The sequence below is a fragment of the Chaetodon trifascialis genome, chromosome 3 (genome assembly GCF_039877785.1).
Source record: "Chaetodon trifascialis isolate fChaTrf1 chromosome 3, fChaTrf1.hap1, whole genome shotgun sequence".
NCBI lineage: Eukaryota > Metazoa > Chordata > Actinopteri > Chaetodontiformes > Chaetodontidae > Chaetodon > Chaetodon trifascialis.
This window is the reverse complement of record NC_092058.1, coordinates 7,032,256-7,049,998: the sequence shown is the minus strand read 5'-3', so window position 1 is coordinate 7,049,998 and position 17,743 is coordinate 7,032,256. Positions and strand designations below refer to the sequence as shown.

At 42.4% G+C, this 17,743-nt stretch overlaps 1 protein-coding gene across 1 annotated transcript; it reads right to left on the bottom strand.

Moving 5' to 3' along the window:
* Nucleotides 1–42: 42 nt before the first annotated feature.
* On the bottom strand, nt 43–17,323 carry LOC139329065 (hematopoietic progenitor cell antigen CD34). Its single transcript, XM_070959191.1, has 8 exons — nt 17,106–17,323; nt 7,397–7,504; nt 6,235–6,485; nt 5,585–5,677; nt 4,291–4,411; nt 3,899–3,951; nt 2,768–2,917; nt 43–1,577 (listed from the first exon to the last, which is right to left on the bottom strand). The coding sequence occupies exons 1-8, from the start codon at nt 17,188–17,190 to the stop codon at nt 1,389–1,391; spliced, it is 1,050 nt and encodes a 349-aa protein (XP_070815292.1). The 5' UTR covers nt 17,191–17,323; the 3' UTR covers nt 43–1,388.
* Between the last annotated feature and the right edge of the window lie 420 nt (nt 17,324–17,743).

Below are 17,743 nucleotides of genomic sequence, written 5' to 3'. Positions count from 1 at the left end.
AAGCACAGCACAAGTAAGCTGAAGACAACCCACACAGATATTGTCAACAATCACAGTTTATGAGTCAGACACAGGTACTACTAACAGAGAAAGCAGGTGTATTTACACATGCAGCAAATTGTTTTAAAGAGAAGCTAAGAAATGTGTACCGCTGATGCAAAAATGTTTTATATCAACAAGGAAACAGAGGTGATCTTGGGAATGCTGAACCTGCTTTAAGTTGTGTTGGGATTTCATGGCAGTGATTTGTTCACCAGCTCTGCAACTTAAACACCCCCCACCCCCCAGTCTATTTTTAGTTTTCTGTGTTTTTTTCACCATTCCCGAAGACGGTTGGAAAAATGAACATTGTATTAGAAAAAGAAGAAACAAAAACACTGTACACAAGTATCATAATGGAAATCACCTCACAACCACAAAAATAGAAGTGTACTTTGCAACCTGGTTTCCCAGTCAAACTTTGACCAAAGGTCAGTAGTTATCGAGGTTTCAGTCTAAAAGTATTGAGGCAAATACTGACAGCGGACATTTCCATGTTAGCAATAGCTTGGTAGCATTAATTCATTCCTCAGAAAACCAAAGAACAGGCTTGTTGTGTGCTGTCTTTTAACTATTTTGTACATTGCTAATTCTATGTCATCTGCTCTTTGGTTTCTGTGACGAATGTTTACAATGATAACAAACTATTTTTTTTTTATTACATTCTGACAATTTGGAAAAATATAGCAAACCTTTCGTTAAATTCAATCTTGATGGATCCCTTTCATTCACTTCGTTTTTGCCAATCTCACACAGAACAGGTCTCAACAAGGTTAAGGCAAATGGAGGCTACAAAAACAAACATTTCCTGAATCACATAGAAAAAAAAACAATCAAGCAGTGAGCGTCAGTCCTTTTTACAATAGCACAAAAACTGGTCTCCTTTCAACTGCCTGGCTTCATTGGTTTCATTGCACCACAAGCGTGGATTGAAATAGTAGAGCATTCTCTGCTTCTTCGTCTGGGCTCAACAGCACATGTTTGGCATTATTTGGTGATTATACAATGATTGTTACTACTGGACTGAAGTCAGGGCAGCTGAGAAATCCCAGTTGGTGCCCTGCTGAGCAGTCTCAGTCCCAAACACAGCGTTTGTACTGTAGGCTCCTCATGACACCAGCAAAGGCCAGCGGTCCCAAACTTTTCACATTACAGGCTTTATCATCATCATAGTCATGAGCTTCATCATTGTTGTCATCGTCATCGTTGAGGAGAGGAAGAGGGGAGGTGAATGTGTTTGATGGAATCATGTTGGTTTTGTCTCAGTGTGTCGACAGTCTCTGAGGCAGCAGAGGGGCTTGTGGGTAGTGTGTCACAGTGGGTGATGGGTAGGTCTGGGGTGTCATGATTCACATCTCTGTGTCAGCCACAGGGGTCTGGGTGGCAGAGTGTCCATTAGTAGTCGGGGCAGGGTTGGTCCCATTTTCTGGTGGAGACTCGCCGTTGACGGTCGGCTTGTCGAGGGGCTCCTGGGGCAGGGGAGCCACGGACACCAGGGTATTGGCCTGGTTCTCCTCATCCACCTGGAAAGACTCGGCCTAAGAAAAGCACACAGACGACAGTGATATGAGAGCTCATAGGTTTAAGATACACATTGAACACCAGCAAGTTTGATTTCACTGTTCAAATATGACATGCACATAAGTAAGTGTTTGTGGGCAAAAGTAAACAAATGCATTCTTTGTTAATGAGTTTTATGGGTTTCAGCTGTGTGTACACTCAGATGGGTGTCGGTAAATTGCTTTTACTGTTGGGAGGTTAACAATATGCTCTTTTGTTCTTTTGCTTCTAGCTGAGAATATGAAGCATTTGTAAGTGACTTCGGTTAAGTTTGGTGTGGTGCTTTGTCTGTCTTTGAGGATAATATTTGACGCCTGTGACCAAAACTTAATCCAATAAATAAAACGCCAAACAAAGGCAAGTTGGCAATCCATTCCAGCCAAACCATCACATGGGTGTGCCCCCATATGTAAATGCTTTACGAAATGATGTCATGAGCTTGAGAGGGAAAAAAAACTAAAACCATCTGTAGCCCCCCTGGCAAGGGTTTGAAGTAGAGCAAAGAGCACTCCATGTTGCTTTGAGTTGAGGAACATGCGAGTCAAGCATGTCCTCCCTTGAGGAAGGAATTGACCGCAGGATAACCATCCATTTGACCTCAAATCCATATGTTCTTCTTTCAAATAAACAGCCACGGTGTACAGTTTCCATAGTCAACTGAATCTTGTGGGGCCAAATTATTGCAGGTAATGGCAGTAGAGTTGGTTGCTTCACTGCCAGCCCGCAATGCTTTTCTTTACCTTCACTGAGGGGGGCAATGCAGGGTAGACGGAGAATGTTGGTCCAGGTGGGATTTCTTTTTAATGTATCTAGGCTTGCTATCAGTATCAGTACACTTTGTTTAATAGCTGAACTCATGAATATATTTAAGTGTAGTAAACAAAACAAATGTTTTATCATGATACGAAGATGAAAAAACGATTCTCAATGTTTTTTTTAATAGCTTAGTTACTTCCAATATGATCTCTGCTAAATATGCATCAGATAGTATTGTTTTAAACATGTGGTAATGAAAACTTATCAAAATATTGTCACTTTTGACATCTGTGATATATCTGATGTCTGTGATGTGAAAAACCACTTGTTGTAATGTTTCCTGTGGTATCAACAGCTGCAGATTGTTGGTTCATTAGGTGTTAACAGAGCAAAACAGCTGTGATCTACTCACCAGTCTGACTCCTTTGGAGTTCTTGTGGTGGGTCTTGAGGTAATAACCAGCTACCAGCAGCGCAGCCAGCAACAGGCCAGTCAGCAGCAGGGAAACCAGCACCAATTTTGAGTTCGGCCCCCAACGAGGAACAGCCTCTTCCACATCAGTCTAACAAAAATGAGAACAAATTAGTGTTGACATTGTGTGTCTACTATACCGAGTCAAAATCGCAGTGCCTCTAGGAAAGCAAACAAATCATCAAACACTCCGTACAGACCGAATCTGACACGCATGAAAACTTGAGATACAAAGCAGATGTTAAGGTGTGCATTGTGTGTAATCATTGTACTGGCAGAAGGGGTTTCATTATCCGGTTACCATTGTCTGTTAGACGAAAAAAACAACCCCACCCAAAAGCTTTGTTTACGGAGAAGTACCTACAGAATTTGCAGTATTTCCTCTGGCTTCAAGACAGGGTCAGAACAAAAAGATGGCTGTCAGCAGACCGTGGACAGTATAATGAAGAGTGACTGTTTGGCTGAAACACGTAAATTGCTAATAAGGTCATTCAGTTTATCGTGGAGTGAAGAGGGAAATGTACTGCATGTTGAATGCAAGAGACAGCGGGGAGTGACAGGCACACCCATAACCCGAGATTGTTCCCTAGGTAGTAGAAAAAATGTTTTGCAGCTGACAAGTGGATTGTTTGTGGGCTTTTTGTTTGTCACACAAACTGTCAGCCTGGCAGCTCGAAGCCTTTGGAAAAGTCTCCAAACTCTGTTTTTCTTCTCCCCAGTGTATTTTCCTCGTCTAGTTTCATTATGAGTCAACCAGCAAATTTGTGATGGCTGAGTCTGTTGGATATAACTATTTACTGTTGGATGTGTATTTCGCAGGCCCTTCGTGGTGCATGATGTGATGTAGGCTGAACATGTGACATCCAGTAATTGCTTGGTGCATGCCTTAGTCATGCCCAGAAAAGTTAACCATAATGCATTTGGAGGAGAATCAGTCACACATAATCACGACTCTACAGTTCTGGACTGAATATTTTCTAATATACAGAATACAATAAAACTACAGTAATACTAATAAAAGAGACGTACATGTGTAGAGTATTTCTAACATGCAACAAAAGTGGTACTGTACCTTATCTTTGATGTTGTCATTGTTGAACTTGTTAGCCATTCCAGCAACATCAGCTGCAACAACAAAAAAAGTATTTATTAGTATTTTTTCTCTTACAGTACCTTTTTCTTTCACAAAAAGGAGAAACGCTGCTGTAGTGATGAAAAAGATAATCTATCGAAACTGCTAGTAAAGTAAATTAGAGTCTTTAGAGTCTTGGAGCAATGGAGCCAATATTAATGCAGGTTTGAATGAACTGAATGTCGCCACTTATTAAACTCACAAAGCTCACTCATACTGTAACAGCTGCTCATCTGAGGCTGATTGTGTATCATCTGAAGGCTCATGAGGTGTAACAATGTGCTCTGTCCATCTTTTTGTATCATTTTAATTACCACAAGAATGTTACTGACCTTCAACATACTTTCCAGAGACAAGAATTTCGTCCGAGTTGTCTTCCTGGAAGAGCTCAAGTTTGCAGTCCTCAGAACACAGCTCCTGCAGAACACTTTCGATCCTCACTTTAGTGTCTTCCTGCAAGGAGACCAAAATCAGAGCTAATCAGAAGTGAAACACTTTTAATTTCAACACAGGAACGGTTTAATTGATCATATTTTCAAATCAAATCATCACCTCCCTGCAAAGTCACAATGCCTGCTTTCAACATCGCCTTGAATGTTCCACAACATCTCTGATCCCTTTACTCTCTGTTACTTTATCTGTCTTTCTCTTCATTTCAGTAAGAGCTCTCACAAACCTGCGCACAACCTTTTTCCTGATGTAATCTGATCCAAACATCACAAATCTGCCACACTGTAGGAGGCTTTGATCCCGGTTCAGGAGTGGACAGATGGCTGTCTTACAAGACTACAGGAAATAGTGACCTCTGTCTGGAAATCTTTGTTTTTCTCTTGTTTAATATATTATGACATTTGGTCTTGACATTTTCACCAACATTACATGCACTGAAACACTAGATGATCCTCTCCATCACTCAGCTGGATGGAGATATCACCAGAACCTGCTCAGTATCTCAGATCAGCAAAAACAAAATTCCATTACAGAAGTAATCCACTCCTTAAGCAATGCAGGAGTCAAAGCCTTCAGAGCCTCCTCAGTGCTTCACTCCTCCCCACTGAGCAATATTACATTACATAATAATGTCCTTAAGAAACATTTAAATAGTTTACACACTCACAGGATTGCAGGTTTGCACTAAATGAGATTAAACCATGACTTAAAGTGTTGAGTTGCATGGAACCAAAATAATAAAGTTCTCTTTGTTTGAGTATGCAAGGAGCCCTCTGTTGTGTATCTTGCTGCAATGCTGAATAATACATCTGCTGCTCAGGCGATATGAGAGCCACAGATAGCTGTCACTGCCTCTTAAATGAGAAAGAATTTCCTGCTGAACTTATATTTAGCAAGCTGATAGCCAACTGGGAATGGCATCAAAACCAAGCCAGAGACTGTTTCCCTTTCTAGTGCAGTTTGTTGGTTTGTGTGTATGTGCATGAATATTTTGCACCGCTGCATGGCCCCTGAAAGATTCTGAACTGCCCTCTCTGCTTTATCGTTAATACCACTGAAAATTTATCTTTTAGACAAAAACTTGTTTGTTTTTTTTTATCTGTTTCTGCCACATGAATAGATGTATTCCACACATAAGCAGATGCGTAAACAGAACGAGGTGTTTTCTGAACTTACGCAGTTGGAAGAGGTCTTGAGTTTTAGACTGACAGCGTTTTTGCCCTGGACCGCCTCTTTGCTGACACAGACGACATCATCCCGTGGCACAGGCTGCAGAGAGAAACCAAAACTCCTTATTTATCCCATGACTTTCTCTTTGTGTCATCCTGCATGTCCTCGGCCAAATTGCATAGAATTTTAAGGATTGTGGCCAATGCTTTCAACATGTTATGGTACACAGCATTTTGTTTTTCTTAGAGCCCCTCTGGTTATGGGATTGAGATCAATTATTCATACACTACAAATTGATGTCCAATTTTGTCTGGAAGCATGACATTTGCAAACAAGCCCAAACAAATGTGGCCCATGGAGATGCTCTTCCCACACTCGTTTTCCTATGCAAAACATACTTTCACCCTTCCCTCTCTCCTTTAGCGCCATTTGCAAATAGTGTCATGTCTTATTGTCATTTGAAACATCTGACAAAAAATTGGACAAAATGTGTCAAATCATGCCAGAGTAAGACTAGTAATATGTTAAGCCTCAGTCTCAAGTCTCTCAATGTAACCCTGCACACATAGCCAGACTGCGTATTGCAAACCAGTGATCTCATGACTACATTAGTTTATGACAGGCTGAGTGATCTGAAAGGTAGTTATTTATCTCACCTGTGGTAGGTTGTTGGGGCCGTCGCCTCTGCCAGGAAATGGTGCTTGGGTCTCTGGTTGCACGATTACTGGTCTATCAGTATGTACCTCGACTGTGAAGTCACTCCTGTCGGCTGCCCCCTCTGGAGCTGCGGTCTCCTTGTTGTCTCCTGCCTCCTCTGCCTTTTCTGTAGCTGTTGCTGCTGTTGTCTGTTCAGTCGGTTCTAGAGAGCCCACACTAGGGAAAACGACAACTTGTGGATCCTCTGACTCTGCAAAAGCAATTGAAAAAACTTAATTTGTTGGATATGAAAGAGCACAAATAGGCTTTAAGATGGAATTTACAGTTTGAGTATGTAGAGGTTTGGTTTCACAGTTGATATAGACACAAGGAAGGTATGATGTTCTGTTCTGTGAATTGGATCAGCTCTATCTGTGCTTGACTTGGACATTTTCTTCCTCATCTTCCTCTGTTTAATCATGTTGCTCGGGCTTGTTTTTGCTTTTGTCTCTACATTACTCCAATCCTGATTCCAAAGAAGTTGAGATGGTGTGTAAAAATAAATAAATAAAACAATGCGACAACTTGCTAATCCTGTTTGACAAACATACTCAATTAAAAACAATACAAAGAAAATATATTGTTTTACCTCATCAGCTTAATTAATTTTTGTAAATATCTGCATATTCTGCATTTGACTCTTCAAACAAGTTGGGAAAAGAGCAACAAAAGACTGGGGAAGATGTGGAATGCTCCCAAAAACAGGTTCTTTGGTAACATCCTTGAAAGGCTCAGTCACCACTTTGTGAACACATGATTGTATAAAGGAGATCACTACATGGGCTCAGGAACACTTTGGAAAACTAATGTCTGGTGTCATTCTGTTTTTATTTAGGTTTTACATGGTGTCCTAACTCTTTTGGGAACAGAGCTCAATAATAGTCTTTCAAATATGACCTGTTGTGGTTCTAAGTGTATATCTGTTGGCGGGGACCAATGGTTTCGGAAGGGTTTTAATGCATTCATTTTGTTAGAAAAGTAAAATCAGCCACCACAAATATGTTCATAGATTGACAGAAAACAAATGATTCGAGTGAAATAGGTTGCACTGATAGGTCATCGTAGTAAACTTCCAAGTGATTTTGTTAGAAATGAGTGGTATTATTAGTCAGCGTTTCTTACTGGGAGCTTCAGTCGTCTGTGGAATCATGTCTCCTCGTACGTGCTCCTCTGCTTCCACAGGTGGCACCGTTGCTGTGACGACGTCCACGTCCTGTGCCACGACTCCTGCTGTACAATCAGAATTAGGATTTATGTCACTTTGTTTGAAAAATACAATTTGCATATAAATTACCTCATTTACATGAATACAATGGCACATAATTACATCTGTGAGAAAACATCCCGTTCTGACATAAATCCTACAGATACACTTGTGTTACAAAGCTTTTCCATAAGCTAGTGTTGTCAAATTAATGTGCTTTAGCGGAAATTTTCTCTCATTAGTTACTCTTATCAGCTTTATCACAGTTTGAGTTTGTGCTTGAGCTGTGCAGCAACACCTTACACCAACTCTTATGGCGTGACCTTAAATCCACAGGTGTCAGCGTTGAGGAACTGTCTGTAATTAATAACCCACTGGTGGGCTAATTCCTCTGCTCAGCCTCAGCAAATGAACTGTCCCTCAGTACAAGATCTGGACTGGTCCTCCCAGGCGAAAGCTGTGACCTCCCGTTCCCTCCCATTGGGACGAATGCTATGAGCTTCTTAGGGAAATCTCTCTGCTCATATAACACTCGCCAAAGTTTAAAACCAGAAAGATGCAGCGCTCACTAGATAGCATGATACAAACTCAGCAGAATCACAGCAGAGTTTGGCCATTGTAATTGTTTGTCATCATCTTTTGTGTTTTGCATTTTCCTTTAATCTCTTGAAGTCAAAAAAGTGAAAAGTGTTCATACCATCACCAAAAAAGGTGGTCTAAATAAAAAAAAAGTATATCTTTAGAGAATAACCTTTCCCAGTGTTTGTGTTGAGTACAGTTACTCAGAAGAATCATTAGGTATTACTCACACGAACTCATGATTGTTCTCCAAGTGATGATTTGATAAAGTTGTAACGTTAGAGTGAAGCTCAGAGCTGAGATGATCTGCAGTTTTCACCAGTGTGCTATCTTAACGTCAATTACCAGCCTGATGCATGAACTCACGCGGTGCATGAGAGCCCTTTGGTGCGCTCACAGTCAGATTTCTTTGTGTCCCATGAGGCCTGTGCAGTGATGGAAGATTAGGTAATAGATCTTATTGCAGGAGATAAGTGATGCTCTCAGATCCGTGGATCACATCATGAAGTCATTCACTTTGAAATGCAATCTTTCTCACTCTGAGGTTTTTCAAAAGATCCTGCGGTCACAGTGACTCACTTTAGGTTAGGCACAGATGGGATGTACAAAGTAAGTTTCTGAGATATATTAATGTGAGTGGAATGATTTTCCATCAACCCTGTTAAACAGTTGAATGCCCTGATTAAATGTGCGGCTGAAAGGTGCCAGGTAATGATGCCATTGAAAACATCACTTTTTCCACATTTTTGAATAATGCAACAGGCCATTATGCCATTTTCCATTTTCAGGGAGTCATATGACTTTGGGGTAAGAGTCCTTGATAAATTGCAACACTAAATCAAAGCCTTGATAGGATAATTCAACTCGGCTTCTCTCATCTGTAAATTATTTCACCTCCAAAGTTGTAATAATCTGGAAAACGTCCAGGCCACCTTTTCTTTTATGTGTTAATTTGTAAAATATGCTGCCACACCCTGCAGTCACTGAGCTGCTGTGATTTGCTCAGGTCGAATTGCAGTCCTTTTACCCAGATTTCCCTCTCTCTGTCTAATAACAACAGCATTACTTCACTCTCAAAACATTCCCATAATGCCTTGCCACTGCAGATCTCATTACTTCTCACTTTCTCACCATGTCAGTCCTCGCTGGTTGCCAGATTGAGTTTATGATTGATTTCAGGTTTGTAATTGCAGCGTGCTGCCCCCTGTTGAACCAAATGTAACCGGCGCTTGTTCTGTTGTTTACATTAAGACTGAAATTACTTGCTGGCTTTGTTTTCAGTAGTAGTTAGATCTTGGAATGGATGCGCCATAGTCATAAAGTTGTATTTGTATTTGTATCGTCTAATGTTTTTTTGGACTCGTGGCCTTTGTGTAGCGTGTTTGTTGACAGAACAAATGATGGAAACCAACGTTTTACAGCATAACAAAACATGTATAACTTACTTATGTTTAGTAATCTGGTAATTAAATACCTCTTTAATTAGAGTAATTCAATATTCCTATATTATCAGCAATAAAGTGTCATTGTATTTTTCATAGCTTAATAGTTATGTTATATACTCAAGTGAAATCCAGAAACCTTTAGAAGTAATGATACACTTCCCCTTCTTTTTTTCGTTGGTCACTTTAACACGTCATACCTCATGCTATTTCCCTTCCTTGTACAAAATGTTTTTCCTCCTCTTCTCTTCCTCCCATTGTCTCCTCATGGTCGTCTCACTGTCTCCAGTCAGTTCTTGAGGTTTTCACACGTGAGGCACATACATTCACACAGTGGTGGCTCTGTGACACATGTCCACTGACTTCCTTTGATAAATCATTGTGACAGGCAGGTGCCAAAAGTACAGAGTAAACAGTGTGTGTGTGCCGTGCTGGCAGGTGGGGCAGTAATCTCCAAGGAGGTCTTCTGGTATTAGTGTTAACAACTGTCCTTTGCAGCTGTCTGTCATACAGTATCTTAACAGGGCAAATAAACCCACTGTTAGTAACTGATTCAAGTAAATGAGAGCATGCATCACAGTCGCTGACCTCTTTTTGACCGTTTTTGTGCTTTCCTTACTCAAGTCAAACCTAGACTAAAGGGCGAGAAAGCTCTCTTGTAGACATGCTCACGTTTCACAGAGGAGCCAGAATGTTGCAGAATTTGCCTCATCTATCTGTCCGTGGCATCTCTAGTTCAACATTAGGAGCATTAGCGTGGGTGTGGACCAGCTACAGGTCAAGGACTCCCTAACCTTGCTAAGTCAGACCAGTAGAGCCCTGGTCTGCAGCCTACAGCTGCCACCTCTCACACACCTCTGGGTGGTCTGTCTGTTTATTTTGCTGGAAAGGATGAGGTTGAAAATGGGTGAGATAGTAGTCATAAATCAGGTTTACTCATACAAATGTGAGAGGCTGAAATGTGTTGTTTCAGCTCTGTGACCCCTTTATGGCAGCAGGTGATTTGTAGTGGACTGGATGGTAAAACTCGTCAACTGCTGGAAGTTAAAAAAGTCAAAAGATTGACTCTGTGGCTCTTGGATATGTTTAGTTTTCAGGAGCAGTTTAGGGTGGTCTCTGGTGGGATATGGTGAGATATTGTGGTGAGTGACAGGAAATGAATTCATATTTCCTTTTTAAAATAGAGGGAACCACAACGGAATTGACATCATTTTAGGACACTGTTTCTACTGCACACGTTTGAGTTTGAAGGGTTAAGAAGATTTTAAATCCATACCGTAAAAAGCAACTGTTTTACTAGTCTTGTGCTAATGATGTCATGGCACCTCAAGCGCTCTTGTAAAACTTGCCTGCTACATTTTCCTGAAGCAAAACATGCTTCTTTAGCTTCAGACACAGCAACACACGGTCTGTTTTTGCAGCACTGCCAGTAAACTGTGTCCAGCACTCTGACCAGCGATCACTCATTACACAAAAACAACTTTCCTGACAGGCCAGAGCCCAGAAGGAATGAAATCTTGGCGTATAATTGCCTCTTATGACCAACATTTACAGAAACAGCAGGATCTGATTGACCACTTTTTATTGTTTTGTTTTCATTGTGGCCCTAAAAGTCTGGCTATTCTTCATTTCAGGCAAAACCTAGATTTTTCTTTTTAACAGAAAAGCCATGAATTCTTGCTTTGCTGTTATTTATTTACTGTGTATGAAGACAAGAGGTGCTGCAAGAAGTCTTGTTCCTTTGAGATGAGATTGTGGCCTCCTGTACCTTTGTGCTGTAGCTGATGCAGTGGTGTCCCTGGTGTTTGCTGCAGCGCTGCTCCCTGTGTCAAGTCAGCACACCTCCTGACAGTCTGAATCCATCACCACGTCACTGCCCTCTACCCTCAACAGGAGCCACAGCTAAAGGTGATTATTCACTGATTTGACTGAACTATTCCATGCATACTGTACACCAGAGACATCCCCAGCCCCTCAGCCTCACAGCAGCCCCTCATAACCACACAGACTTCTCTTTCATTCCTTCTTTTTGTGCGATGTCAAAAAGCAGCCAAGATTTCAGTCACCAGTCGTGTGTCTCGCTATCATTGCACAAACACGACAAACCTAATCAGCCTTGACTCCATGTGTTATACAGCCCGGGCCCTGACTTCATTGCTCTCTTGAAGATTTTCCCACCATATTGCTCTGAGTGACGGCTGCGGTCTGGAAATGCTCTCCCCCGCACCCCCCATCTCTTGGGACTCTGGATGGAGGAATGTGGCAGGCTTTAGAGGAAGACAAGCTCGCAGTTCCACGCCCTTAGCCCTCCCAACCCTCCCTGTCTGCTCACCCTCTCCCAGTCACGCACAGCTACTCCCAGGCATCTATGGAGGTGAGATGTAGGCTTCAGCTCTCACACCTCCCACGGCATATGTAATGCAAACTAAAATGCCAAGAGCCATATTGTAACAGCTACTTTGTCTTCCATTGCCCTGGAAAGCTTTGCCAACTTTCAGACTTACATTGCTTCATGGTGTATGCAGTGGCTAAACATGCACAAGTTCCACATTAAGCCCTTTTTCTTTGCATAACATCTTATTTATGCTCCTTTTCATAATGACTTCAAGCCTGAAAACTCTGCCAGTACAGTTCTTCACTGACCAGATGTGCTGTAGTTCCTCTAATGGATAGAAAGATTTTCATGTCAAGTTTCATTGTTTCAAATTTAAGATGTTGTGCAGCTTAGCACGCCCTCTTCTGAATGCAGCCAATGCACCCACTCATCTACACTGCACATCTTTAACTGTGCACCCTATTGTGTGTCTATACGTGAAACATGATCCCGCTGGCTTTGACCTCCAGTCCTGGCCTGGCTTTCAGAGATGTCCTGAGCTATGTTCAGGAGGGACTGACCCCAGAAATATGGCTTTATACCCCCTTTGCCCCCAGCCTCTCCCTGCTTCTGTCAGGGAAAAGCCTTTGCTGTGTAATGGGGCATGGTGAGGTGATAATGGTCTGCACACGTTATTGGACCACCATGTCAAAGTCCCAGTGATTGAGGTTCTACTAGCACCTTTCCTGTCACATGCAGCATGCAGCAGTTACCACATGAGACAGTCTTTTCTCTGGAAGTCAAGACAGTCCAACTCTCAGGCCATAAAATTTATCTCAGATCTTTTTTATCCACAAATGAATTTTGCAGCTGTGACCATTGCCAGAACCCGTTTTTCTGCTGGATTGAAGCTGAATAGATGTCAAAACTGTTTTGACTGAGTGTGTGAGAGTCTGTACAACCAAGACAAGTTCTATAAACTCTCTCAAGACATATCGTCTCCTCTTTTCTGTCAGGGTTACATGTCCTGGAAATATTCCTTATGTATCTGTCTGCACGATGAGTGTGGATGGCTTATACAGTGTTTGAGGGAGGTCTGTGGGAAGGGCAGCACAGACGGCTCAGCTTATGATTCCCCGAACGCCCCTCTGTGGTAGTTAATCACCATCAGGTCAACAACTATAACAATAAAAAATAGTTACAAAACCATTATTTTTTTTCGGAGTAATATTTGAGTAGGATTTTGGTTATTTCATGTGGGCTTTCTTTTCTTGTAAATATGATTGTATGCCTTCCAGTTAGTGTAACACGATACGCATTACTTTAAAGCAATGCTGAACAAAAATTACAGAAATGCTTAACTGACTTGTCTTCAAGTGGAGTTTCCATTCCTCTGCTGCTCCTGGCCCTGCCTCAAATTTGTAATGTCAAAATGCTGCTTCAGAGGTCCTCTGACATCACTGTGGCGTCAGTTGGATAGAAATTTGATCCAAGACCACGGCCCTCCACCCCACCCCACCCCTCCCACACTCACCCCAATGTGGATTTTCAATAAAAAGTTAAATAGAAGTTTGAGACAAAACAGGAAGTGAGATCTCTCTCTAATGCCTTTATTAATTTAAGTTTTGCTAATCTGGCCTCCCATAATTCTGATGTAATTGTTAAAAAACAGAATGAAAGTTATCAAAATCAACTCTAACAAAGAGCCTAAAAACGTAGTTCTCTTTGTTTCAAATGTAGCTACAGAAGCTAATCAGAAGTTTAGATTGTGAAAGTATATTGCAGAAATGAACATGTGCCATTTTATTTTTTTCAGCCCCATAAGTGGTTACATCTTTTTACCTTTTCTTGACAGTATTCTGCATTAATGGTGTTTTCTTAATGAGTGTTTTCATGATTTAATATCCTGCTGCTCTTAAGGAATCTGAATTTGAGAGTTAAGAGCGTGCTGAGGAATGTGACATTGGAGCCTGGTCCCTTAGGGTTAAACATGCCCTGCAACTCTACCCTCTTTGAAACAACAGACTGCTGACCCCACTATCTTGACCCCCCCCACTGCGCCCCCTCCCCTGTCGTTCCTGTCACAGCGATTAATAGCAGAACCCAGCCCATTCTTCTCTCTTGGCAGAAAAGCAACTGGATCTCATGGTTTCAATCAGGCCCGTAGAAGCAGCACTTACTTCACCCAATGCTGCCCAGCTGCAGCGTTCACCCAACCCAACCCCGAGGCCAAGTGCAGCTCCTTATCGAACGCATGCTGGCTGTTACTGGGGACCACAATCAGGAGACATGACATCTGCTTTCAATTGGGAACATTATGACCCCCCCACCACCACCACCACCACACCCCCTTCCAAAACACACGCGCTCACAATTGGCCACTACAGTTTCTCTGCCGTGTGCATTACCTCGAACGAGCCTGTCTGCTTTGAGTGTATGCAGGTAGACTGTTAGGGGATCCTGTTGCAGAGTGAGGCAGATCTGAGCATCAGTCGCGCAAAGGCTCAACATTGATTTTCTCCAGGAAGAATTTGAGACATGTCTTTTAAAAAAATCTAACAGAGTAATTACTTGTACACACATCCAAGCGGAGGTATTGGAAAAACAAGCATAATAGACCATTAAGACACTGATCTGGAGTGTAAAGAGCGGTTCCCTGCTTTTGAAACATCGCTTGCTTTCATTTTGACTTTTTACAGCAGTCAGTGTTGCATCTGATGCTCAGGCTTTGACTTCAGTGTCCCATCTGTCTATCTAATTGATAGCACAGGTCACATACTGGTTGTTTGATGAAGCAGCTTGTTTGGCTGCACCGTGTCAACGCTTACTGCATGTGAATACACAGAGTAAATAGAGGCTGAAAGTACAGATGCTGGAAAAAGTTCAAAGACAAATCCATTAAGGGCCGAGTGGAGAAGCAGCCTTTCTCCCATTTGGAGAGGATGAAAAACACTGTCCCGGGTGAATGACGCTCTTGTGTGTGTGTGTGTGTGCGCGCATGCCCGCCCAGATGTCTTCTTGCCACCACTGGCACACTTGATTTGAGATTTGACTTGGCTCGCTCTGTGCTACTTTCTTCATGAGTGGAATGAGCGCTGCGTTGTTGACATTGTTTCAGCGATTCTTTGGTGCATCTGTTCAATGGGCTCTGCACAAACAATGATTTACATAATCGCATGCTCTGGGGTTGGCAGCAAGGTTGGGCAGGGTTTGTTGCTTAACTCGAGAGCCTCCTAAAACCACTTCACGCCCCGGCAGAGCTTAGACCGAATTATGAAAATTGTTTGTAAGTACAGTTTTCAGATATTTAGTCATTTCACTCATAACGAGGTGAATCTCTGTGCATTGCCTCATCGTATACTCCAATCACTTAAGGGGCTTTCCCCCGGTGTGTCTGACCATCTCGTGTTCAGCCTCTGCTACCACGACCCTCCCTCCGGGTTGTCTGGGTAACCGTTACACTCGCTAACATCTGTGAATCCGCTCTGACCTCATCACAGTAAAGTTGTACACTTAGCCCAGCTTTCCTCTCCTTACATAACTCTGCCCTGCTCCATACTTCAGGGTTGACAAGACAATTCAGCAGGAGAGGTTTTTTATGTCTCTCAGGAGACAGATGCTTCATCCTGTAGTTGAAGTAAACTTGCGTGGTCTTCATTTTTTTCTTCGCTCCATTTCCCATCGGTGTAATATCTGATATCTGCGCCGTCGCTCTTCATCTTGTTTGACACATGCGTTGGGCACAGCTGCAGTGTGTCACATGTTTGGAGTTGCTTTGTATTAGCAACTTGTGATTTTTCAGAGATCAACATTGCAGTTCACATCAATAGCTAAATGTAGAATAAAAGTTTTGCTGCCGCTGGTTCCGAATCTATAGGTTGACGTGATGTCAAGGCAGTTTTGTTTTCCAAAGCAGATGCAGCTGCCTCTCTCACTGCTGATGACCTCATTCCTATAAGATACATCCCCTGAACGGACGGGACAGAAGGTTTGAATTAAGCAACCCTGTGTGTGATTCATTTCCAGCCACAACAGAGAGCATCGTAGATGATAGTATCGCTATAGTTAATTCTCAGCTCCATTTGTTTGACATCCTGGGCTCGCTTCGTGTTTGTTTAGATTTGAGCTCGGCATATCCATCTCCAAAGTTTCACAGATCTGTTTTTTTTTCTCTAAACGATCCATCTCTAATTTTTTCTTCCTGCCACTGCAGGCGACTTGTATGGCTGGCAAAACTGGAGTCTTATGCAATCACACTTCCAGATGAATCTTTACACTTACGCAAAGCGCTGAGTAGTATTTTTACAAACATTGTTTTTTGCCTCATGTGCTCTTGGTTTTGAGTAGGTTTTGATTTCCTCTCATATCAGTTTGAACTTGCAATTGAACTAAAGTGGACGCGTTGTAAGATGGGCTTGGACTGAATTCAGGGGGTGTACAGTACATCCTGCATTGCACAAAAATTGATGCTTTTATCAGAAGCAAGCAACCGGAGTTGAATTGGTAAGACAGCGTGAAGATGTTGCAGAGGTTTAGTCGAGACAATAGCTGATAAAGAATTCTTACTGTACAGAGAGCTCAGCCATGTGAGCCACATGTCGTCTTTACACATAGTTTACCATCGTTAGTCCTCCCCGATGCCTCAGTAAAGCCCCTACTATATCAGTGCCACCACATTTGAAATGTACATTAATAACCGAACTCCACACCCTCTTCTCATGCTTCAGCTGGCCTCACATTACAACCAGCTAAATATAAATACACACATTTCTCAAAGTCCTTGAAGATGATGAGAGTCAGGTCAATGAAATAGCAAACATAGCTCCAGAGGAAGGCTCACAAATGGTTTAACACTGAATAGTGAAAGGTTAAAAGGAAAATTATGAGAACATGCGTCATACTGTAAAATCACAAGATAGAGATTTTAGCTTTGAATCGATTTCAGACTTCCCTCTGCCTCTCTGTAATTATAGAAATGCTCTCTCAAGAATGGTCCCTTTGTTTGCCAAGCTGTGGCCCAAAGGAATGTTTTTCTCTCAGCATATTGGAGAAAAAAACATTATCAAATCTTTTTCAAAACATCTACAGTCTCACGCGTTTTCAGCGTGGAGATAGTATGTCAGCATTCCAGAGAGTAAAAGGGTTGTAGGGTTAAAACCTGGACTCAACTCAAAGACCATTCAAACGAACACTCCTCCACCCCAACCCCACCCCTCCTGGCCCTCCCTCCCTCCCTATGCATGGCCATCCGATCTCTGAGAAGTTGACATTTAAGCATTTTTAACTACTCACCATTCAAGAGCGAGGCGACGAGGAGCAGAGCGAAAGCCAACACTTTCCAGGGCCTGTTTGTTGTGTGTGCGGAGGATGCTGCCATTCTCGTCCTGAGCGTCTGGCGGGTGTGAGGGAAAAGACAGAGAAAGACAAGGGTGAAGCTGGCGGAGCCTGAGCACTTTAGGGTTTCCTCTTACCCAGAGCGGGACAGGGTGGATAAAGCACCACTTGTGTTCTGTCAGTTTTTATACAGCCCCCCCCCCCTCCCGCCCTCCTCCCTCACTGTGGCCCAGCCCTACACCCCGTCTTCCACTGGCTACTTTAACCCTTCCTCTGTGCCCCCACCCTTTACGAAGAAGCAAGGCAGACGGAGGGAATGAGTAGAATGGGGTCTTGTTGGGATGTTGTGTGTTTTAACAAGAAAAAAATAAGTGCAGCATTCTTCAAATGCCAGTAAATCTTTAGACTTCTATCTTAAATATGCAGTTCTAGAGCTTGAATCCACCGTAATTAAGCTGCAGCATGTGTGATGTTTGTTGCAACACCACATAATACTTTCTGGTGATCATTTCTTCATCCTTGGCTCGCACTGGGTTGCAATGTCTGCCTGAGCTGTGAAGCCTGTCTGGGCGGCAGCAGTAATCCACTACACAATG

Bases quoted from the DNA above. Each gene is read 5' to 3' on its own strand.
- LOC139329065 (XM_070959191.1), bottom strand. From the start codon at position 17,190: ATGGCAGCATCCTCCGCACACACAACAAACAGGCCCTGGAAAGTGTTG. The intron at 6,486-7,396 runs GTAAGAAACGCT...TTGCTTTTGCAG, and splicing joins ACAGACGACTGAAGCTCCCA to AGTCAGAGGATCCACAAGTT. The intron at 1,578-2,767 runs GTGAGTAGATCA...TGCTTTTCTTAG, and splicing joins ACTCCAAAGGAGTCAGACTG to GCCGAGTCTTTCCAGGTGGA.